General features: G+C 35.6%; 2 protein-coding genes and 1 pseudogene across 2 annotated transcripts; 2 read left to right on the top strand and 1 right to left on the bottom strand.

The window, feature by feature from the left end:
• The first annotated feature begins 298 nt into the window (after positions 1-298).
• On the top strand, positions 299-2,225 carry LOC120172105 (bidirectional sugar transporter SWEET7-like). Its single transcript, XM_039179663.1, has 5 exons — positions 299-408; positions 495-531; positions 1,167-1,548; positions 1,662-1,781; positions 1,896-2,225. The coding sequence occupies exons 1-5, from the start codon at positions 360-362 to the stop codon at positions 2,085-2,087; spliced, it is 780 nt and encodes a 259-aa protein (XP_039035594.1). The 5' UTR covers positions 299-359; the 3' UTR covers positions 2,088-2,225.
• Positions 2,226-11,657: 9,432 nt separating this feature from the next.
• LOC120172130 lies at positions 11,658-22,747 on the top strand (annotated as a pseudogene).
• A 693-nt stretch (positions 22,748-23,440) lies between these two features.
• On the bottom strand, positions 23,441-23,932 carry LOC120172129 (probable inactive ATP-dependent zinc metalloprotease FTSHI 1, chloroplastic). The gene is made up of 2 exons (XM_039179676.1): positions 23,779-23,932; positions 23,441-23,629 (listed from the first exon to the last, which is right to left on the bottom strand). Exons 1-2 carry the CDS (start codon positions 23,884-23,886, stop codon positions 23,441-23,443), a joined length of 297 nt encoding a protein of 98 aa, XP_039035607.1. The 5' UTR covers positions 23,887-23,932.

The following is a 23,932-nucleotide window of genomic DNA, read 5'->3' as shown; positions in this document are numbered from 1 at the left end:
AAATGACTTATATGAATTATGAAAATAAATTTAGATATTAATTAAAACCTAATATTCAATTCTATGTATTTAATTAGACTATAAAAAATAGGTATCAAATTGAATAAATTTAAAATCTAATTCAACAAAAAAAACATTTAGATACTGAATTATTTATCGAAATTAAACTCATATATGGAAAATACATATATACCTTTTTAGGGAATTTGGCAAACCAGCCCGTCCCCACACCATGTTCAACAAGTCCTTTATATATATGCTTTTCACAAACTCAGAGACGTCTCATCTGCATTTGTTCTACGCTGTAGTTCTCCATAAAAATCGTAGGAGCCTTTTGACTCGCCCTCTTTAGCTCAGTCATGGTGGCTCACCTAGTCAACACTGTCCGAAATGTAGTTGGAGTCACTGGTATGTTAGTTTATGTCTGTGTATTCATATCAGAACTTAAAAAAAAAAAACTAACTAATATGAGTTATTCTTCTTCTTCTTCCCAGGGAACGTTATCGCACTCTTCCTGTTCTTGTCTCCACTGTAAGCTTCTTCTTTGTGCTTTAGCATTATCCTTTCTATTTTCGTTTTTTATTTTTTTCCCATCCCGAAAACGAAAAAGAAGATATTGCACGCTTAAACATACCCTAAACCCATCGAACAATCTCAATAGTTAAGGAGAGTGAGTGTTCTCCTTAAAAGCTCGAGTTCTTGCAGCTGATGCGTGCGTTGTTAATGATTAAAAAAGATTATAAACTTATATCATCTTATAATCACCCTATATTATTTCAAAAAAAAGTTTCTTTATATATGGCAAGAACATGATTTTAATCTAAGTATTATTTAAAGGATTGATGAGACTACCTATTAAAGTTATTATGTGTATAGAAATTATATTATTATTATTATGAATATTTGTTTTCTTAGCTTGTGAAGGAAAACAGTTCAACCCAAATTGGTTATTTGACATTAAAAAGAAGCAAGTTAATAAATATTGTATTGTTCAAATTAAAATAATAACGGTTCAAAATTAATTATTTTACAATAGTTTTGAATGAAATTAAGTAAATTAAATTGTAAATTCCAATTTACAGTCGTTTAATAAATAAATAACGAGATTTAATTCCCTTCATTATTTTATTCATCTTTTTGCCCAATATAGCATCTGTTTATTGCAGGCCAACTTTTATTCGAATTTGGAAGAAAGGGTCAGTGGAGCAGTTTTCACCAGTCCCATACCTAGCAACCTTAATAAATTGCATGGTTTGGGTGATCTACGGGCTGCCAATGGTGCACCCCAACAGTACCCTCGTGGTGACCATCAATGGCGCCGGTACCGCCATTGAGGTCGTTTTCTTAACCCTCTTCATTGTCTTCTGTCATGACAAGAAGAAGCGACTCACGGTGGTGCTAATCGTCGTGGTTGAGATCATTTTAATGGCCGCTCTCGCCGCTCTCGTTCTCACCATAGCTCACACCACTCAACGACGTTCCGTGGTCGTCGGAATTATAGCCATCTCCTTCAATATCATGATGTATGCTGCTCCTTTATCCGTCATGGTAAGTGTCAAGTGTCAATAGACTCTAGTTACCCTATATACATGGTAGGAGAATACGACTATAGGTAGGAACAAACGCAGAATATTATGTCATAATAAATGACGATGGTACAGAAATTGGTGATTACGACCAAAAGTGTGGAGTATATGCCATTTTCCCTCTCATTGGCTTCATTCCTCAACGGTATTGCTTGGACTACTTACGCTTTCCTCCCTTTCGACCCTTTTATTGCCGTAAGTTTTACTTATTGTGACTGATTTTTTATTTTTTCTATCTATCATTTGTGGAAATTAAGAAAAAAATTGTTGTGTTTTTTGTATTCGAATACACATTATGTGTGTCGCCAGGTCCCAAATGGAGTGGGAACAATGTTTAGTTTAGCCCAGCTGTTGTTATACGGTACATATTACAAGTCCACAAAGAGAATAATAGCAGCAAGGAAAGAGGCGAAGATAGAGATGCATCTCTCGTCGTCGTCATCGGTGACGGTTGCCAACAGCGGGGTTGGTCCCAAGAAGGGCGTCGGAGCAGCACCTTAAGAGACCCAAACCGTCCATTTCCAATATAATTATGTGTCCAACTCCCTATCTGTGTTATTTATTGAGACAAAAATCAGTGGGAGTATGTTTTAGTTGTCAACATTGCTTTCGACTTCTTCTCAATCCATGTTTGGTTCCTTTTTGTTTTTAATAAATGGTTTGTGCTATGGAGAACAAAGTTTTCTTCATTTAATGGAACGATTTTGTTAAAAAATTATTATGTATTATTTAGATCTCCAAAATTAGAATAAGAGATCCTAGGAAAAAATATCCTCAATCGATTACAGATTTCGAAATCTTATGCTCAACGATCAATTATCATTTCCTTAACAAGGCTCTTTATATAATTACTGATAAATCCATTTGAATTGTCAGAAATGAATCTATTGGTAGATAACTATATTCATTTAGTTTATCACCATACGTGTAGTCATTATAATTCCATACTTGACATTGAAGCTAGTGATTTTTAATGGGGCTATGAATTTATGAGTTTATGTATTTAAAGATTTGGGAACAGAAAAGGTGAGGTCAGTTAGTGGGTGGACCACGAAAAAAATTAGTGATAGAAAATAATCGTCGACAATTGATAATGGGTTAAAAGGAGAGATTTTAGATTTTTTTTAGAATTTTTATAATTTTAAAAAAATATTTTTTTAATTTAATAATATTCTTAAATTTTTCTAAAAAAATCAAGTGCCAAAAAAAAATAATATACGTCACTTAACAATTTTTTTAATGGACGTTACGACATAAGTACCTAAAAATGAAATGTTGTAAACATTAAACACCTATTTTAAATTAAAAATTCTTTATACAACAAAAATTAATTATGGATATAATTTGGACGATAATTTTAAAATTAAGCCTTAATAAATTAATAGTTCAATTAAGTTTGTATTACAGACATCTTGCTTCTAATATTCTACAAAAAAGTCAACACATGGAAAATATTTTCTCCGAGAACCTCGGAAACCCTACTGAATCTCAAGCGATCAATCCTTAGGGACGGCCGCCGGACAATTTAGCTCATGTTAGTGGGGGGCCAACACTGGAACCGCCGGGAAGTGATCTTACTTTGGAAGAGATGCTGGCAGGGAAGAGACTAAAAAATAATGTTACATCATTGGGTTCACCTGCTCAAGGTCTGGGAGTAGATGTAGCCGATATGGATGAAGTAATGGATGACGTGTCGGTTGATAACTCAAAACAGGTTGGAATGATGGAAGAAGGAAAGGCATCAGGAGAGATTGCTCCTCAAAAACTGTACTTTAGAGACATGGTAGCTGGAAGATATGCTGTCGCTCTCGCTCATAAAAAAAATTTATTAGTGATCTTGATGTGGAATTGCTTGAGGGAGAAGTCTAAATTGGCCTGGATGGAGCAATACCGGAGATACGTTTCTTAGAAAGAGTCCATCGATCTATTGATGAAAAACTATCAAAATTGGTGATAAGCTGTTTACTCGGGAAGAAGATAGTGTATAAAGCCTTACTAAATTGAGTTCAAACGCTATGGAGGCCGAAATGGGAGATACAACTTGTGGATCTGGACAATGAGTATTTTCTTGTCTGTTTCGCTCATGTGGGAGATTACCTGAATGTTTTAGGTGGGGTTTGTGGATGGTGTATGGAAGCTATCCGACAGGTCAACCTTGGGCGAGAAATTTTTCTGAGTATTATCCCAAAATGATCCTGGTCTGGGTTTGGTTGCCGGGGTTTCCATACCGTTACTATACCAAGAGCATGATTCAAGCAATCGTTGGAGCCCTTGGTCAAATAGTTAAAATTGATTACAATACTACAGAAGGAAAAAGGGGGCTTTTTGACCGATTGGCCATTGTGGTAAATCTAGAGAAACCACTTGTTCCAAGCATTATGATAGATGGGATTTACCAAAGCATTGAGTATGAGGTCTTATGAACTATTTGTTATTGTTGTGGAAAATATTATTATGGCCACACAAAAGAAGTTTGTGATGCTGCAGAAAATAAGATCGATGCTAATTTGGCCAAACCAAGAGAAGTTTCAAATCCGGAGGAACCTTAGGGGGCCGTGGATGCAAGTGGTTCAAAGGAAGAAGAAGACCACTTTGGATAAAAAAATTGATTCCAAATAGTAAGTACAATGATGAAAAAGGTAGCCATGATGGTGTCTCGCGGTTTGATGCCCTTACCTTGCTGGATCGTGAGGGAATCCCGGTGCACAATGAACGAAGCATGACAAAAAGAACATTTACTGAAAGGAGACCACATGCGTCCCCCATTGTGGACAAAAAAATGTCAAAAAAGAGGCTTCTGATAAAAGCAGGAAGGATAAGCAAAGTACCATTATGGTAATCGATTTAACTGACAGGCTCTTTTGAGCTCTCAGGTTAGATGTAGAGGTAAACCAGGATCTGGCTACGAATACTTCAATGATCGTTGAAGGAAACTCCCATACAAGAAAGCATGAAATGACATTATTGCTCCCAAAGAGAAGGTTGTTCAAGTTCGATCAGTTGGGAATGGAGGGAATCATACAACTATACAAATTGGGGCGGATGAACACAGGAGAGCCTTAAAGGACAATAATGGACGAGCCTCTTTAGGGACCTCATACAAATCCTCTTCGAAGTATGAGGCACAGACGATATCAAAAACAAAAGGTTTGACAAAAAAAAAAGGCCTCACAACAAAGAAAAAAGAGGATAGATGACCGAAGAAACCGGTGCTTGCGGACTGGGTTACTTCTCTGACTAACGTGATTAATCAAGCAAGCTCTAGCTCGATCCCCAAAAAAGCTTCTTCAAAGGAGCTACAACAATCCGATGATGCAGCGGTGTAATGGCATGCGAACAAGACTTTTGAGGGAAGTTCAGAACTAGATCGGAAGGTTTGATCTTACACATTTTATCACTTTTTCAACCTCTTTTATGGTCAGAATTGTATTTTGGAATAAACAAGGCATCATGGGTCTTTCTTTTAATCGCTATTTTTAAAATGCTTCTATGACTTCACAAATTGGATATTGTTGCTTTAATGGAGCCGCGGGTGAGTGGTGTGCGTGGTGATGAGTTCATTAAAAGAACCGGTTTTGATTCTTCTTGTAGAGCGAATGCGACTGGTTTTTCAGGTGGTATTTGGGTTGTCTGAAAAAGCACGGTGTCTATGGATTTCTTATCATATATATACTTGCTCATTTATGTGTTATATCTTATCATATGTTTGTATTTACCTCTTAACATATACTTATCCATTGCATGATTTTTACTTATGCATGAATTTGCATAAGAAAATTATAGTTTGCATAACATTCATTGCATTCAATAAGTTTTTTGTTCATTAAAGCATGCATTGCATTTAAGCATGTATTTCATATAACCATGCAGTTTACTAATGCATATAGTTCATTTAGTTATGCACTTCATTTATAGTTAATCCATGCATTTAGTTCATTTAAGTCACGTTCATTGAATAAGTTAGTTCATTGATCAACTAGTTCAATTTATTTAACTAGTTATAACTAGCTTTTAATTGTTTTCATGCATGTTTTCAATTAAAGTTTGAATAAAACCTTCTTTTGTGTCTATGTGCAAAAGGAAAGTTGAACAGTCTCAACAAATGCAAGAATATTAGTCGATATATATTCCAATTTTGGATGCGATACAGACATGTTTGAGTCTATAAATCAATTGGACATTATTCCTCTATCTCTTACTTTTCTAAAGCATTTTGAATCACCTCAATCTGACATCAGGAGTTTGAGATATGATCGATTTACCGAAGACAATACATACTAAAATTTTATTATAGGAATTATATGCATGGATGATTTGTTTGAGTTTGAGCCCAAGAAGAGGCCTTTTCAACTTCAGCCAAGAGACAAACCATTGAATGCCTTCTTAATTCACACACTCATGGCATTCAAGGTTGAATTATCATCCATTTTCAAGGGCCAAATTCTTCTTGAGATATGTAATGACAAGCCTTCAAACCATGCATTCGCGGCCCTATTATCATCTTTTTAAGATTATTCACGTTCTAACAAGGAGACTAGCAATGAAGGTTGATTTTAATTCACTAATTAACACATTCAATTGTGAAAATCAACAAGGAATAGGAAGGAACACACCAAAGTGGACAGCAAGGGTGTATATATTCATGCAAAGTCCACATTCATTCCCCCTTTTGTTCAAAACAAACAAAGCAAGACAGCCCAAGAGCCTATACTCCATGGACAAAAATAAGGCTAAATTCAACATGAAATTGTATAGATTCATTCCCAAAATGATCTAGAATATTCAACCAACTTTGAAGATAAGAAAGACAAAACATTCAATTGTATTCAAGTGCATTAAGATGAGCATTCATCCTTCTTTTGTAAAACCTTTCATATGGTGCCTATCAACACTATAAATAGGCACCACCATTGCATTTGTAAAGAGAACCTTTTGCTTATATAGAACACCTTCAAAGATTGCTTTCATTATAGTTCTTTGAGAACTTTATCGGCTTCAAGTTGATATTGTAGTCTTCATCCATTCAATTTTCTTATAGTGTTAGTTCCTAGCTCTTCTATAACTAGTGGGTCATGTTACATATCCTACCATTTCACTTCCACTTTGATATATTGTTGGTTCCTAACTCATATATAGTTAGAGGATCACAATCCATTCTTTGAAGTTGATCCTAGTTCATGCCAAACTCCATTTGTTCTACACCACTATCCATACTCTCATTCAACCATAACAACCATCACACTTCCAACATTCACTAATCACTTCAACACACTCTTTATCTTATCATTTTTCACATAACTATTTCCCTACTTACAATGTTGTTTGTGTATTTTCAGACTTCAATCAAAGCACTGCGGAGTTCTTAATAGAATCACGATCGGGGAATCACATATATGGTTCGGAACACAAAACCGGGATCATATCAATTTCTTCTTATTTTATTTACATTATTTATGACTTATATTTTTTAAAATTCATTTTAATTTTTAATTATATAAATATTAAAATTTAAAAATAATAAATAGAGAATAAAAAAATTAAATTAAGTAATTGTGTCTTTTTATAATATATATTTTATTTTATTTAAATAAAACTATTTTTACTATAATTAAAAGTTTCACTCAAATAATTAATTAAAATTATTTTTTAATTTATTTTATCATCAAATAACTTAAAAGATTAAAATAATTTTATTTGGTGTTAAAATAAATTACAAGTAAATAAATATTACTAACGAGATTGATTCAAGTAGTAAGCAATTTGATATCGTTTAAGCATGTCTCAAGTTCGAGTTCTTATATATGCAGAAAATCTCCTCTAAGAATAAAGCCTTAGAAAACCAAGAGGAAAACAAAAAAAAAAGTTTATATTCATTAGTTATTTGAGTGAAACTTATATTATATTAAAAAATTATTTTATTTTATTTTTATTAAATAAAAATATAAATGATTACGTAATTTGATTTTTTTTATTTACTATTTATTACCGTTAAATTTTAATTTTTATATAATTAAAAATTAAAATAAAGTTTAGAAATATAAGTTATAAATTAACGTAACTTAAAAGAAAAAAAAATGAAATGACATTTATCACCAAAACAAACAAAATGTAGTATTATTTATCGAAGAAAATACGTATAAAAAATATATTAAAGGGCAGGAATAGGGACAAGAGTAAGGGACAAGGAATTTCTATTTAATACTCACACCCATATATATAATGTTAGGGTAAAATATATAAATAGTTCTCAAATTTTTAGAACTCCTATATTTTGGTCACTCAACTTTTGAAACTTGCAATACAGTCATTGAACTTTTATTTCATTTTCAGTAATGTCTCTTCCATTACCTCCCGTTATTTTTTTGCTAATGTGGCACTTAACTCCTGTTAGTCCCCGTGAACTCCTCTTCTTCTTCTTCTTCTCTCTTTACGTCTCTCTTCACATTCTTTGATTTTTTCCTCTTCTTTTCCCTACTTCCATCTCTCTTCACATTTTTTGATTTTTTTTCTTTCATGTTTTTCACTTCGAAGAAAGAATAAAAGGAATAAGAAAAAAAATCCTAGAGTCATTTTCTTTAAGCTAATTATCTTCTGATAAGAAGAAGAATAAGCTATGGGTTTAAGCATTTCAATTTTCTTTTCAGGAGTTTGAATTTATTGTGTTTTTAGTAATCTAAGTTACTCAAACAGATAGAAATATAGATTTTTCTTCATAATGCATTTGATCAGGAAAATATATGATCTTTCATTACAAATTTGCGTAACTAACTGAAGAAGAATCTTTATTTTTTTTAAATTGTTTCATGCAATGGGATGTGGAAGATAATGCTTTTGTGCGTATTATTTTAGGAAATTTTGTGAAAAATGGTGAGTGGAGGTGCTGATAGTAAGTTTTTCTTTGTAATAGTAGTGCATGGGTTTTTCTTTGCAATATCAATACTTTGATTGGTTCAGTTCTGCTTTAAAAGAGTGTCAGAGGAAATTACTGTGATTATTATCACCATTTAAGCTGATGATTGATGAGAACTAAACCTATTTCTTAACACATATAGTGGGGGCACGAGGGGTGTTTGGGGGGGGACATTGTTTGATAAGACTAACAAAGGCCAATACCTCAAAATTGTTCAAATTTCGGAAACATGGTGTAACCCCCTAGACCCAGCCTATGCGTTTCGACTAAATCTAGCTGATTACATTATAGATTCTCAAAGGCATTTTCCCCAAAACATTATTCGATCATTTAAAATCATAGTACAAATGAACTTTATATAAAAGTGTATAATAATTAACGATAAAAACTCAATTCGTAAATATAACACGTGAAAGTGACTAGGTAAAATAAAACATGAAATAAATCCGGAGCATCGAAAATCAAATGTCAGTTGTAAAAGCAGTATCATAAAAAAATAAATACTTCAAAATAAGGCACATGTCACCATAATTAAAAGCAGCTCTGAAGACGAAATATTATAACAAAATTATCTGAACAAAATGTACCAATCCTCCAAGTGCCTGATACGGAGTGTCTATCCGAAAGTATCTGAAAGGGAGTAAACAGTTTGAAAAGTGAGCTAGAGGCTCAGTGTGTCCCAACAGTACAGAAATAAAAACATACAATTATAATTTTTAAAACCAGTACAGATCACAGTCATTAAAACATCATAGGAGTTTTTAATTTAAAAACTCTGCATCATCCTCCAACTGAATGCCATGTGTAGATCCCCAAAATTATACAACCTAAGGGAGTAACCCGAGGCATGTGAGCCTACCCAAGACAATTCCTGGGGCCACTAAGGTTTACCCAAGAAAAATTCTCAGGGCCGTAGAGCCTACCCAAGGCTCGACTTAGGTCCACAAGGAATTATCAATCGGTGCTGAATCTATCAGAGGAATTACCAACAACGACTGAACCTGCCAGAGTCTTCATACCAGAACCCAGAGTACCCTGAAGAAAACATTTTTCAGATGGTAACCAGTAGTAACAATAATTTAGAGTTCAGATAGATCATCAGTTCAGTAAATCGGTATCCAGAAATCATAAGTCGGAAATCATACTTTACATTTCAGTAAATCCGGAATCAAGTAAATCATACAGTAGTTAAATCATATCAAACATTATATTTCAAATCAGAGAAAACAATCATGTGCACATGAGATTTCAAACAGATATTTAAAACATTTATTCTGCACATAAGGAACACACCTCGATAATAGGGTCAATCTGGAAGATCTATCGAGCACCAGCTTCACTAGGCTCTTCGACTGAATGGGAACCTAAGCCATATCAAAATAGGGTTATATTCAGAATAATATTCTAAACAGAATAACTAATAGGGTTTCAGAACTATACGAGTATTCACGACTTCTCGTGGACGAGCAGATTGGGAGGAACCGGGTCGAGCAGTGAAACAGTCAGGAGATCCTCGAGTACATTTAACATAACATAACAATAATTAGTCCTTGACCATTCAGTTCAATTAACTAAATTAAAATACTTAGATAAATATGAAATTTTTACGTTTACGGGCCAATTCAGAGGCTTTCGGTTTTGAATTTGGTAAAACTGACTTCAGAATCAGACTCAGAATATCGAAAAACATAAAATATGACTTTTCGAAAATTTTGAGTTTTTGGTCAAAGTAAAAAGTCAACGGGTTTGACTGACAATTTGAAGACTTTCGAGTTCGAATTTGAAAAAATGGACTTTGGATTCGGACTCAGGACATCAAAAAACATAAAATATGACTTCTCAGAAAATTTGACTTTTTGGGTCAAAGTCAACTCTGGTTAAAGTCAACTCTAGTCAAAGTCAACGGGTCGGGTCAAACAGTTCGGGTCGGATGAGACCGGTTCATACTGGTCTAGACCGGCTAGACCAGTTTCTAGAAGAAACTCTAATGAAGATAATACCCATGCGCACGAGGCGGCGCGTGGGAACGCATGGACCGACGAAATAGGGTCTAATCGGCGGTCGATTACTCCCTGAGCTACAACAATCTAAACCAACATAAAATATAACATGTTTTCAAGCTAAAACACTAAAATATTATCCAAATTAAACGATCTGACTTTACCCATGGCGGGCGGACGGTGAAGCAAGACGGTCGTTGAAATGGCTGGAATCGACAAAATTAAAACGGCGATCGGGGTTTTGGGCGTCGGTTTCCCTTTTCGATTCGTCCGAACTGTGATCGATTTCGAAGCGAGGTTGGTCAGGGTTGCTTCACGGAGGCCAAGCGCACCTGATGGAGGTGGCAGTGACGTGCACCGTCGGCCAGAGCAAGGAGGAGGAAGAGGAGCGGCAACTAGCTTAAATGAGGGAAAACTGAGTTTAAAACACGAGGGGGTTTTGCCAAACATGGGTAATCACCCAACATTTAAAAATAAAACAACCATTTACTGTTTTCAATAAAAAAAATAAAAACATGGCTTGGTGGTTAAGCCATTGTTTGCCACTACATGGGTCAAAGGTTCAAAACACCATGACCCCTTATTATTTTATTCTTAGTGCTATAAGATATATTATTTTTTGTGGCAATTTTACGGGGCAGAGTGTGACACATAGATCAATATCTTCTTACTATCCGAACCCCAATCTTTTTTTTGTGATGAGAATTTTTACCTTTTAGATAACTGTAATTCGGACATGGTTTCGGACTTTTGGTTTAGATGGAAAAAGGTTTAACACAGTTTTATTTTTTTAATTGTTATGGGTTTAAGCTTTTGAAGAATAAACTATGGGTTTAAGCTCTTGAAGGAGGAGGAGGAGAAGGTTAACGACGTTAAGTGCCACATCAACAAAAACTAACGGGAGGTAACGGCAAGGACCTTACTAAAAATGAACTAAATGTTTAGTAGATGTATTATAAGTTTCAAAAGTTAGGTGACGAAAATGCAGGTTCCCTAAAAGTTTGGGGACTGTTATATACTTTAACGATAGTGTTAAATAATATAATATTCTCAATAATACGTTAACTAAGTAATATGTTAACTAACGTAACATTGATCTAAACTACCCTTATAAATGAACTTTCATTAACCACTTCCACTACCAAAATACCCAACGAAGAAATGAGGTCTCAAAGTGGAAGAGATGACCACTCCACCGCCGCGGAACCTAACAACCAACCCCCTTTTCACACCGTGGAACGCCTTTCACGGACAGGTCTGAACAGATTCTTTGCGGTGGTTTACACATTGGCCATCCTAGCTCTACTCGACCGCCATGCACAAACACTTGTCAATTCCACCACCTTAGCCTCTTTCTCCATCACCCTCTCTTTGCTCATCGCCGATCTTGTTCTCGCCTTCATGTGGGCAACCGTGCAAGCTCTTCAGATGTACCCTATTCGTCGTAAATAGTACCCTGAAAACCTCAAAAAGTTTATCAGAGAATAATTTCCAGGGTTGGACGTATTAATATGCACGGTTGATCCTTACACGGAGCCGCCGATGGGAGCGATGTACACCGCGTTGTTGTTGATGGCTTATGATTATCCGACGGAGAAGATCTCCGTTTACGTATCGGACGATGGAGGATCAGCTTTTACTCTTTTCGCCTTCATGGAGGCTGGTAAGTTTGCAAGCTACTGGTTACCATTTTGCAGGGAGAATAATATTATCGATAGAAGCCCCCATGCTTACTTTTGGTCGGTTCATTCCACACCGATAAGATTAAGGTAAACCCATTTTCACTAACTTAAACTTTTTCCTTAACAATTTTGTTAAGATCACATGTTTAAAATATTATGTGCGGACCCTAATTTAATATAAAGGGTAAACTACATCAAATATAATTGAATTTTGTTTATAGATTTGTTTATACTATTAAACTTTTATTTTTTAATTATAGCACTGAACTTTAGTTTTATATTCAATTACATCACTTTATCGATAAGTCAATAGTAGGACTATAACATAGCTAAAAGATGCGATATGGCCTGTTACACCAAAACAACATCATTTTGGCAACGACTATTGATGTCTAAAATGGTGTCATTTTAAGTACTCAACTTTTATATTGATTTTGTCACTGAACTTTTAAACACTTTATTTTTTTGGCATTGCACTTTCTGGCCGCTATTAGCAACCAATCACTGTCCGTCGCCGATCATCTTTCGCGACAAGATCAATATCAAAACATTCGCATTTCACTCCTCTTCATTCTCCTATGATTGGTTTTTCACGAAATTCACTCAAAATCAGAAGAAAAAAAAATTTAAAGTTTGATGTTTTATTACTTTGATCTCTTTCAATAGACATCTGATGTAACATCCCAAACTATGAGTTAGTGACTTAATTGTAAAGTTTCAGAATTTGGTGATTAAAGTAGAAGAATGGGTTAGTTCAATGATTTATCTGGAAATAAATTCTAAAAGATGTTAGTAATTATAAAAGGTATTAAAGGGCAAAAGAGTCATTTGACCAAGAGATGAATTAAATAATGTTATATATATATGGATAAGGATGGGAGATTTTCCAGAAATCTCTTCTCTCTTTTCTTCTTCATTTTCTCTTCTCCACGTGAAAAACTCAAAGCAAAGGTGAGTTCTCTAATTTCTTGATTGTTTGTTGATTTTAAGCATGAGTTTTGATCCTTAGAGGATAACTAAGCTTAAGGAAAGCTTAAGTTATCTTAAAATTAAAAGATGAAGAAGTTATAAGAGATTTAAGAAAACGAGTTTTTATAGGGAATCATGGAATAGAGTTGATAAGTTGAATTTTAAGTTGAATTTGACTTGTCATCTATGAGAATAAGAAGATAGAAGTGTTAGAATTGTATTTAGAACATATGGAAAATTAAGTATGATTCTTGAATTTCATATGAAGGATAGGATTTTGAAGTTATAGATGATTTTCATGGATATAAGTTAGTTTAAGTAATGGTAGTTGAGTTTAATGACATGGTAGGGGTTTAAAATAGAAGAATTGAATGAAAAATTGATGATTTCCGAGCTTAAAATATAATTTCTGGGTAGAGGGAACCGATACCCTATGAATGGGAATCGATTCCCCCTCTTGAACGAAAAAATTCCAGTATGTTCAGGGGGTATCGATTCCCCTGGGGGGTATCGATTCCCCCCTAAATGAAAATATAGAATTTGATTCATAAAACCGGTTTAAGTTATTAACATAAAGTTTAAAGTTTAGGCTTCTGATAGTTGTTTTGAAATGATATATTTATGTAGATATTGAGCCTAAACAAGTTCCGGAATAATCAAAGGATTATAATCGAATCAAAGCAAGGCTAAGGTGAGTGCATCTTATTTTATAGAATTATATGGAAATTGGACTTGTGATAAGTCTATTTCCTATAGTTATAGTGCATGAAGTCTTGATTATAAGTATGTGAAATGACATGATAGGTGATAAAAATCGTGAGCCTATATGAATATGTGATATATGTGATGTATGGGAAACATATGAGAACAAGATATGACAATGATTTACATGTCATATGAACACCAGAGAAGTGATATTTCCTATAATTATAGTACATGAAGAAATAAATTTAAATATGTGAATGACATGATTTTTATCATGTATGAATTCATGAGTAAAAACATGTGTGAATATGATTGGTATGCATTATGTCATGTGAACATAAGAGGACAGAGCATAAATTATATGATATGAGATTCATAAATACATGTTTATGAGATATATGTTTACACACACATATGGTATGTGACAGAAGAGAATGAACATGTGATTATAAGATCAATGATTACACGTACATTTGGTACGCGACTGAAATGAAAAGATATATGTTCATAAGAGAAAGGATATGAATAAGTAAATTGACTGTTATAAATGATAATGCCCATGGTATATGATAAGAGAGCTAGTGGTATAGTTGGCATGCCAAGAGTTGAGAGTATACCTATGTTCTACGGAACATATGGACAGAATTACCTATGTCTTTCGAGACATATGGACAGTATACCTATGTTCTACGGAACATATGGACAGAATTACCTATGTCTTTCGAGACATATGGACAGTATACCTATGTTCTAAGGAACATATGGACAGTTTACCTAGGTTCTTCGGAACCTATGGACAGTTGCCGAGGATCTTTATGACCTCTGGATAGTTACCGAGGTTCCTTGTGACCTCTGGATAAGTCCTTCGGGACATTGATCGAGCTGTGGTAACAGCATATGTGTGCACAACCTCAATGTACTCACATACCTTAGGTTCTCACTAGTGTACATGGGCTAATAAAGAGATTAAACAAACATACTGAATGTGATATGTATACGATGGGTTTATAAATGGTTATCAAAGGTAAATGGTTTGAAATGTGTTACATGAACCATATGATGTTTTGTGTGTTTCTTAATGATAATGATAGAGATTATGATAATGATGGTATATGTTTATGTATGCTTTATGTTATATGAAATATTATATGTTTTATATGCCTCACTAAGTCAACGACTTAGCGTGTGATTGTTTCACACGTAGGTTTCGAGAAGAGTAAAGAGTAATGCGGAGCAAGACAGGTCAGTTCTCCTTACCAAATGTCAGGTCAGAAAATATATGTACTGTATATAGAGTGTAGTTGGCATGTAGTCTAAAGATATAAATTGTATGAACTCTGATATATTTTATAAACGTTTTGAATAAGTTAAATGTTATAAAAGTTTTTAAATTACTCACTATTTTATACGAATAAACGTTTGAAAAGTCAATGTGACACTTCGGACTCGTATCTGGGTCGGATACTGGTTGGGGGTGTTACATCTGATGAGACTAGTTTTGAGAAATGTTGTTTGTCTTCTTGAAATAATGCTTCTCACTGTTCGAATTTTTGAACAAACAACCCAAATCCCGTAAATCTAAGTCTCTCAACATCTAAAAATGATTGATTATTTTTGTTTAAATTCATCAATTTTGAGTGGATTTCATGGAAAACTAATCATAGGAGAAGAAAGAGGAGTGACTTGCGAATGTTTTCATATCGATTTTGTTACCAAAGACAATCGGTGATGGGTGATGATTGGTTGACGACTACGGCCGAAAAGTCCAGTGTCAAAAGAAGTAAAATGTTTAAAAGTTTGGTGTAAAAACGATACACCTCTAAGATTCAATGTAAAAATGTCTTTGCTTTAGGCATCAAAACAACATCACCAAAACGATTTCGTTTTGGTGTTGCATACCACATCAACAACCGTTAGCTATGTCATCATTCTGTTACTATCTTACTGGCAGAGTGACATAATCGAATGTAAAACTAAAGTTTAGTGTTATAGTTGGCAAAATTAAAAATGCATTGGTATAAACGAGTCAACGGACAAAGTTCAATGGTATCTGATGTAGTTTACCATATTAAAATCAAAAAATTATATTCTAACTCTCATAAAAGTATAATTTATCCTTATAGTTTTGGTTTACATTAGATATAAATTTAATCATAACTAATTAAGCTGATTTTTATAAAAATAAAATTTAAAATTTATTCTTTTACTATTGAATCTTATATTAATTATATTCAAATGATATTACGTGACAAAATCCAGTCAAATCTATAATCTCTACAAATCTTCAACAATATAATAGATTCAGAATTCAATTCATTTGGTGCATTGCATGTGGCAGGAGATGTATGAAAACATGGAGGCGAAAGTTGAAAATGTTATGAACAGAGGAGAAATTAGTGACATTTACATCACGATGATGAAGAACGTGAAGCTTTTAACAAATGGAAATCTGGATTTACTCTGCAAGATCACCCTACTGTTATTCAGGTTCTACTAGACAGCCGCCATAACAAAGACATCACCGGACATTTCTTGCCAAATCTCATCTATGTTTCCAGGCAGAAAAGTAAGACATCACCCCACCATTTCAAGGCCGGTGCTCTAAATGTTCTGGTATCTATTATTCGTCATCATCTTTCATTGCTTCCAACCAACATTGTACATTTTGATGGGTCTAACGTTTCTCCATGTTTTTTTCGTATATCAAAGCTTCGGGTATCGGCGATCATGACGAACGCTCCTTTAATATTAACCCAAAACTGTGACATGTATTACAATGATCCTACAACACCTCTGAGGATACTATGTTATGCATATGACCTTGCCATTCAACCTACTCGGGTTCATTCAATTTCCTCAACGATTTCAAGGCTTGAACAAAGATGACACCTATGGCTACGAGTTCAAACATTCGGGGTGCCGATGGTCTTTGGGGAGCATATTACTTGGGGACCGGGACATTTTTCCGTCGAAGAGCTTTATTCAGCGATCCATCAGCTTGTGTAGAAACGGGAATCTCTGAACTCAGCCCTGACTATCTTCTGAAAAAACACATTAAATCCCCTGATGTTTTGGCATTAGCACGTAGTGTAGCAAACTGCAACTATGAGAATCAGACCAAATGGGGTTCCAATGTGAGCTTTTTAATAAGGAAATGAATAAGGTTGCATGAGTTGATTGAGTTATTAACATTAGTTTTAATGATCAAAATGCAAATGCATATGGGTTTTAGGTATGGATTATTAGTTGAGGACTTGTTCACAGGTTATCGGATTCATAGCGAAGGATGGAGATCCATATTTTGCGACCGTTGAAAGGGCTGCATTTCTAGGGAATGCACTGTTAAAAGTCCAAAAGTTGGCAACCAACTTTGAAAATGGTTTTCAAAGTTTGATAAATATTTCTTTGAAAATGGTTTTCAAAGTTTGGTAAATATTTCTTTGTAAAATGTTTTTTCAAAGTTTGTTAAAGTTTAGTAGATGTTTGTTGAAAATGGGAATGAGTAAATTCATTTTAGTCATTGTACTGTAGGGTATTTTCAAATATTAGTCCCTAAGTTTCAACTATAAATACCCTAGCTCATTTAGCTTCAAAATCATCCCAAAAATCATTTCTTTCTACCAATACTAGAGATTTTTTTTATGAATAGTAAGTGTTTTGTAAACACCTGTAAATTTTCTCTCTTAGTAAAAGATCTGCAGCTGTCCGGAGACGTAAGCAAATTGGCTGAACTCCGTTATCAATTTCGGGTATTATTTTTCCGCTTTTATTTCGCATTCTCACTAATCTGGTTATAGGGACATTACTCGTACTCGGTTTATTTCTTAACAACTGGCATCAGAGCTTTTGGTTGTGAATTTTGTCAATTTTTTTACGAGGTTACTATTCATTACTATTCACGTGAATAGTGAATTTCGTGAATAGTAAAAAAATTTCGACGATACGAGTTTGTTGACGGAGGTGTTATAATACACGGTGGTTCGCAAGAATTGTCAGAAACGATCCAAACGAAACCAAATTCGAGTGGGAGCGATGGCTGCACACGAATGGAAGGTGAAAATTGAAAAGTTCGATGGTGCAGACTTTGGCTTTTGGAAGATGCATATCGAATATTTTTTGTACCAGAAAAATCTATATCAACCTCTCTTAGGAAAGCAACCAGAGGGCATGAAGAATGAAGACTGGGCTCTTCTCGACAGACAAGCCCTCGGAGTTATCCGACTGACGTTATCCCGCAATGTTGCTTTCAACATAGCAAAGGAAAAGACCACGGCGGGTCTTATGGCGGCTCTCTCCAGTATGTATGAGAAGCCATCAGCCTCAAACAAAGTGCACTTGATGAGGCGATTATTCAATTTGCGGATGACGGAAGGGGCATTGATGGCCCAACACCTAAATGAACTCAACACAATCACAACCTAGTTGAGTTCAGTGGAAATTGAATTCGATGATGAAGTTCGAGCTTTAATTCTCTTATCATCTCTACCAGACAGTTGGAATGCTACTGTTATAGCAGTTAGCAGCTCATCGGGAAATAATAAATTGAAATTTGTCGATGTTCGGGATCAGGTACTGAGCGAAGAAATTCGACGGAGAGAATCGGGTGAAGCATCAACCTCCTCAGCCTTGCACACGGAGTCCAGAGGGAGAACTTCAGAAAGAAATTCAAATCGTGGCAGATCCAAATCTAGAAGGGGAAAATGAAGAACGGGAAAGAAAGATTTACCTATTATAATTGTGGCAAGAAGGGTCACTTTAAAAGAGACTGCCGAGCACTAAAGAAAGATACCCGTGTACAGGAATCTGCCAACATGACAGAGGAGACATGTGATGCCATGATTCTAAGCGTCAACACTCCGATTGAATCATAGATCCTGGATTCAGGGGCATCTTTCCACTCCACCCCATGCCGAGAAATAATGGAGAACTATGTTAGTGGTGATTTTGGGAAGGTTCATCTAGCCGATGATAAAACCTTGAAGATCGTCGGAAAAGGAGACATCCGATTAAAGTTGCCAAACCATACCACCTGGAAGCTGACAGGAGTGAGACATATTCCTGGCCTCAAAAGGAATTTGATTTCTGTAGGATAGCTTGATGGAGAATGATATAGTACAACCTTTTCAGGCTGTGAATGGAAGATTACCAAAGGAGCACTCGTCATTGCTCGTGGTAAGAAAACTGGTACTCTCTATATAACCTCAAATTTAGAGAATATCATTGCAGTAGCAGATGCTGATGGAAAATCAAACCTATGGCACCAAAGGCTTGGCCATATGAGCGAGAAAGAGATGAAGACACTTTTGTCAAAGGGGAAGTTGTTGGATCTAAAGAATGTAGATGTCGGACTATACGAGGATTGCATCTTTGGCAAATAAAAGAAAGTCAGCTTTGCAAAGATTGGTAAGACACCCAAGGCTGAAAAGTTAGAGTTGGTTCATATTGATGTACGGGGACCATCTCCAGTCCATCTCTTGCAGGCTCATTATATTATGTCACCTTCATCGATGATTCTACAAGGAAGGTGTGGGTTTATTTTCTGAAGAAAAAATCAAAAGTCTTTGATACCTTCAGAAAATGGAAGGCCATGGTGGAAAATGAGACTGGTCTGAAAGTCAAGCGGTTGAGGTCTGATAATGGAGGAGAGTACAAAAATCGTAGATTCAGAGAATTTTGCGCAAATAATGGGATCAAGATGGAGACAACAGTTCCCATGACACCGCAACAGAATGGCGTAGCAGAGCGCATGAACAGAACTCTGAATGAACGTGCCAGAAGCATGAGGATACATGCCGGATTGCCCAAATTTCTATGGGCTGAAGCTATCAACACTGCAGCTTACCTGATTAACCGTGGGCCCTCAGTTCCTTTGGATGGCAGAATACCAGAGGAAGTTTGGAGCAATAAAGAAATAAACCTTTCACACTTAAGAGTGTTTTGTTGTATTTCTTATGTACACATAAACTCTGCTGAAAGAAGTAAACTTGATGCCAAGTCCAACAAATGTGTCTTTGTTGGTTATGGTGGTGATGAGTTCGGCTACCGGTTTTGGGACTATGAAAATCGGAAGATCATCAGAAGCAGAGATGTCATTTTCAATGAGAATGTGATGTACAAAGACAAGTCAACTGTAGAATCAAGCAGCTCCAATACCAAAGCTGAAACAAAGGAATTTGCTGAGTTCGAGGAGATTTCTGGAAATGATGTTCAGATTAGTCCTGAAGCAGTTCAAGAAGAACCAGGCACACCGGAACTAAGACGCTCCTCCAGAATTCCTAAACTAACCCAATGTTATTCTCCTTCTTTGCAATACTTGTTGTTGACTGACAATGGTGAACCAGAGTGCTATGATGAAGCAATGCAGGTGGAGGATTCAATCAAGTGGGAGTCTTCCATGAAAGATGAGATGGACTCTCTTATGTCAAATCAGACGTGGGAATTAGATGAATTACCACCAGGCAAGAAAGCACTCCACAACAAGTGGATTTACAGGATCAAGGAAGAGCACGATGGGAGCAAACGCTACAAAGCAAGATTGGTTGTCAAAGGTTTTCAGCAAAAGGAAGGTATTGACTATAATGAAATTTTCTCTCCAGTTGTAAAACTGTCTACAATCAGACTGGTGTTGAAAATTGTAGCTGCAGAAAATTTACATCTTGAGCAGTTAGATGTAAAGACAGCTTTCCTTCATGGTGATTTGGAGGAAGAAATCTATATGAGGCAGCCAGAAGGCTTCATAGAGGCAGGCAAGAAAAACCTGGTATGCAGGTTAAAGAAGAGCTTGTATGGTTTAAAACAAGCTCCTAGACAGTGGTACAAGAAGTTCGATAGCTTCATGTGTAGCAGTGGTTTTACCATATGCCAAACAGATCATTGTTTCTACATCAAGAGGTTCGACAATAGCTTCATTATTTTATTTTTGTACGTTGATGACATGCTCGTTGCAGGCTCAAACATGCAAGAGATTATACACTTGAAGTAAAAATTGTCGAAGCAGTTTGCTATGAAGGATCTGGGTGTTGCAAAGCAGATTCTTGGGATGAGGATCAAGAGAGACACAAAGTCGGGGACTTTGATGTTATCACAGGCTGAGTACATCAACAAAGTACTCTCCAGGTTCAACATGCAAGATGCTAAACCAGTAAGTACACCTTTAGGTGTTTAATTTAGACTCTCCAAAGAACAATCACCAAAGACGGAGGAAGAACGTGCACACATGGTAAAGGTGTTGTATGCCTTAACAATTGGAAGTCTGATGTATGCCATGGTTTGTACCAGACCATATATTGCTCAAGCAGTGGGAGCTGTTAGCAGGTACATGAATAATCTGGGCAAGGTACACTGGGAAGCAGTCAAATGGATCCTCAGATATCTGCGGGGTACCACAAACAAAGAACTTTGTTTCAAAGGTGGAGATACGATACTGACAGGCTATGTAGATGCTGACTTAGCCGGAAATGTTGACATCAGTAGGAGCACTACAGGGTATGTCTATACTCTAGGAGGAACCGCAGTGAGTTGGGTTTCTCAACTACAGAATATAGTTGCTCTCTCCACAACTGAAGCAGAATATGTCGCTGTTACGGAAGCCAGCAAGGAGATGGTTTGACTCCACAGTTTCTTGGAAGAGTTAGGCAAGAAACAAGAAAACAATGTCTTGTATTGCAACAGTCAAAGTGCTATACATCTAGCAAATAATCTGTCTTTTCATTCCAGTACAAAGCACATACAATTGCGATATCATTATATCCGGTCTCTTCTGGAAGATGAGATTTTAAAACTTGAAAAGATCAGTGGAGCTCAAAATCCGGCAGACATGTTGACAAAGACGATGACCACGGACAAACTGAAGTTGTGTTCAGCTTTAGTTGGCATGCAAGAATAACAAGACTAGAAATGTTGCTGCATCGATCGAGGTGTGAAGACAGATTAAAATCAGTCTTCAAGTGGGAGATTGTTAAAAGTCTAAAGGTTGGCAACCAACTTTGAAAATGGTTTTCAAAGTTTGGTAAATGTTTCTTTGAAAATGGTTTTCAAAGTTTGGTAAATGTTTCTTTGAAAAATGTTTTTTCAAAGTTTGGTAAAGTTTGGTAGATGTTTGTTGAAAATAGGAATGGGTAAATTCACTTTAGTCATTGCACTGTAGGATATTTTCAAAGATTAGTCCCTAAGTTTCAACTATAAATACCCTAACTCATTTAGATTCAAAATCATCCCAAAAATCATTTCTTTCTCACAATACTAGAGAGCTTTCTTGTGAGCAGTGAGTGTTTTGTAAACACCTGTAAATTTTCTCTCTTAGTAAAAGATCTGCAGCTGTCTGAAGACGTAAGCAAATTGGCTGAATTCCATTATCAATTTCGGGTATTATTTTTCCGCTTTTATTTCGCTTTCTCACTAATCTGGTTATAGGGAAATTACTCGTACTCGGTTTATTTCCTAACATGCACCAATCAACCTCGTTGATGCACTGTATCAGCAGGAGCAATGGGGGTTTGGCCTACTTGAAATGGGTTTATCAAAGTACTCTCCCACAACTTTTGGAACTCATACATTGGGATTGCCAGTAGGTCTTGGCTATTGTTACTACATATTCTGGGCAGTGTTATCCATTCCAACTACAATCTATGCCTTCCTCCCTCAATTAGCACTCTTCAATGGAGTCTTCATCTTCCCCAAGGTTTAGATTGTAAATTTGTTGGTAAATTTATTGTTGAATATTATTCATTACATCCACTTACAATGATGAACCTATTGCAGATGAATGAACTATGGTTTCTCCTATACGTGTTTCTTTTCCTTGGTGCATACGGCCAAGATTTCATTGAATATGTCATAGAGGGATCAAGTTTCATTGAATATGTCATCTTCGGGTTTTTTAAGGTAATTTCTTAGAAAGTTTTTAAATGGAAAAAACTTACACTTCATCCTTAAAATGTGTATACAACCGACATTAGTTAAACTACTAGGTGATAGCCTTAAATTATGATGTGTTTAGTTCGGTTGAAAAATAAAAAGAAATGAAAAAATCCTGGAACGAAAAGATTTTTCGTGGAGACTAAGGGGCTGTTTGTTTATCTCTTAATGGAACCATTCAGTGTTGAATGCTGAACCGTTCAGCATTCAGCGCGTTTGTTTTGCACCTCTAAATGATTCAGTGTAGACTGATTCAACAAAAACAATGCTGAATGATTCAGCACATAAGTACATTCTGAATGATTCAGAGCCAGTAAACAAACAGCATGTCACATTCAGAGCTAATTCATCCAGAGCCTCTGAATTATTCAGCCTTTGAATCATTCAACATTTGAATCATTCAGCACTTAATCATTCTGAAGTAAACAATCAGCCCCTAAGATTTTAAATGTAAGATATGAAAATACCCTAATCCAACCGTAAAATAACAGGCATCGTTCTATGATTACAAGTACGTAGATGCTTTAGGTTTGTTATGATGCAAAAAATAATAATATTTGATATTAGGATTTATCATGTTGACAAGTACTAAATATATCAGAAACCAATGAATATTAAGTGAGAAAATAATGGTTATTAACCATACAATTCGCCAAAACTAAAATGGCATGTTCAAAGTGTTTCTGGTGTCGAACGAGTTAGCAGTAACTGCTCTTGTTCCTCTGCCTGTTCCTGTTTGATGAAAGCAAGATTGCCTGGGTTTTCCTCTTCCAAAACAAGATTCAATGGAGTTTGAGGAGGGTACATGTTTAAAATGAAGTCAATTTCCTCTCCATTGATCTCCTTTTGATTCAGAAGAACCTGCAAAAAACAATGCATAACCAAAATTAAACTTTCATTTTTCCTGGGGCATTGTTGTTTCTTTTTAATTATCAAGTCTGAAACTTCTTTACTAATTGGGATACCAGCTCGTTCGTTTAGAACGCAGTTGACATAGCAAATCAAATTACCTTCACTGCTTTGAACAAAGCCGCATGGTGACTCCTAAGAAGAGACACCGTCCTTCCATACATATCTCGCAGTAGTTCCTCACTCCTATTTGCAATTTCATCATCCATATTGAAGTTGACAGGGGGTTCGATCAGGTCATAGTCGTCGTAAAGA

Source organism: Hibiscus syriacus, unplaced genomic scaffold (genome assembly GCF_006381635.1).
Source record: "Hibiscus syriacus cultivar Baekdansim isolate YM2019G1 unplaced genomic scaffold, ASM638163v2 tig00111842_pilon, whole genome shotgun sequence".
NCBI classification, from domain to species: Eukaryota; Viridiplantae; Streptophyta; class Magnoliopsida; order Malvales; family Malvaceae; genus Hibiscus; species Hibiscus syriacus.
This window is presented reverse-complemented; position numbering and strand designations above follow the sequence as displayed.

Bases quoted from the DNA above. Each gene is read 5' to 3' on its own strand.
- LOC120172105 (XM_039179663.1), top strand. From the start codon at position 360: ATGGTGGCTCACCTAGTCAACACTGTCCGAAATGTAGTTGGAGTCACT. The intron at 409-494 runs GTATGTTAGTTT...TCTTCTTCCCAG, and splicing joins AAATGTAGTTGGAGTCACTG to GGAACGTTATCGCACTCTTC. The intron at 1,549-1,661 runs GTAAGTGTCAAG...ACGATGGTACAG, and splicing joins CTGCTCCTTTATCCGTCATG to AAATTGGTGATTACGACCAA.
- LOC120172129 (XM_039179676.1), bottom strand. From the start codon at position 23,886: ATGGATGATGAAATTGCAAATAGGAGTGAGGAACTACTGCGAGATATG. The intron at 23,630-23,778 runs GTAATTTGATTT...TGTTTTTTGCAG, and splicing joins CTTTGTTCAAAGCAGTGAAG to GTTCTTCTGAATCAAAAGGA.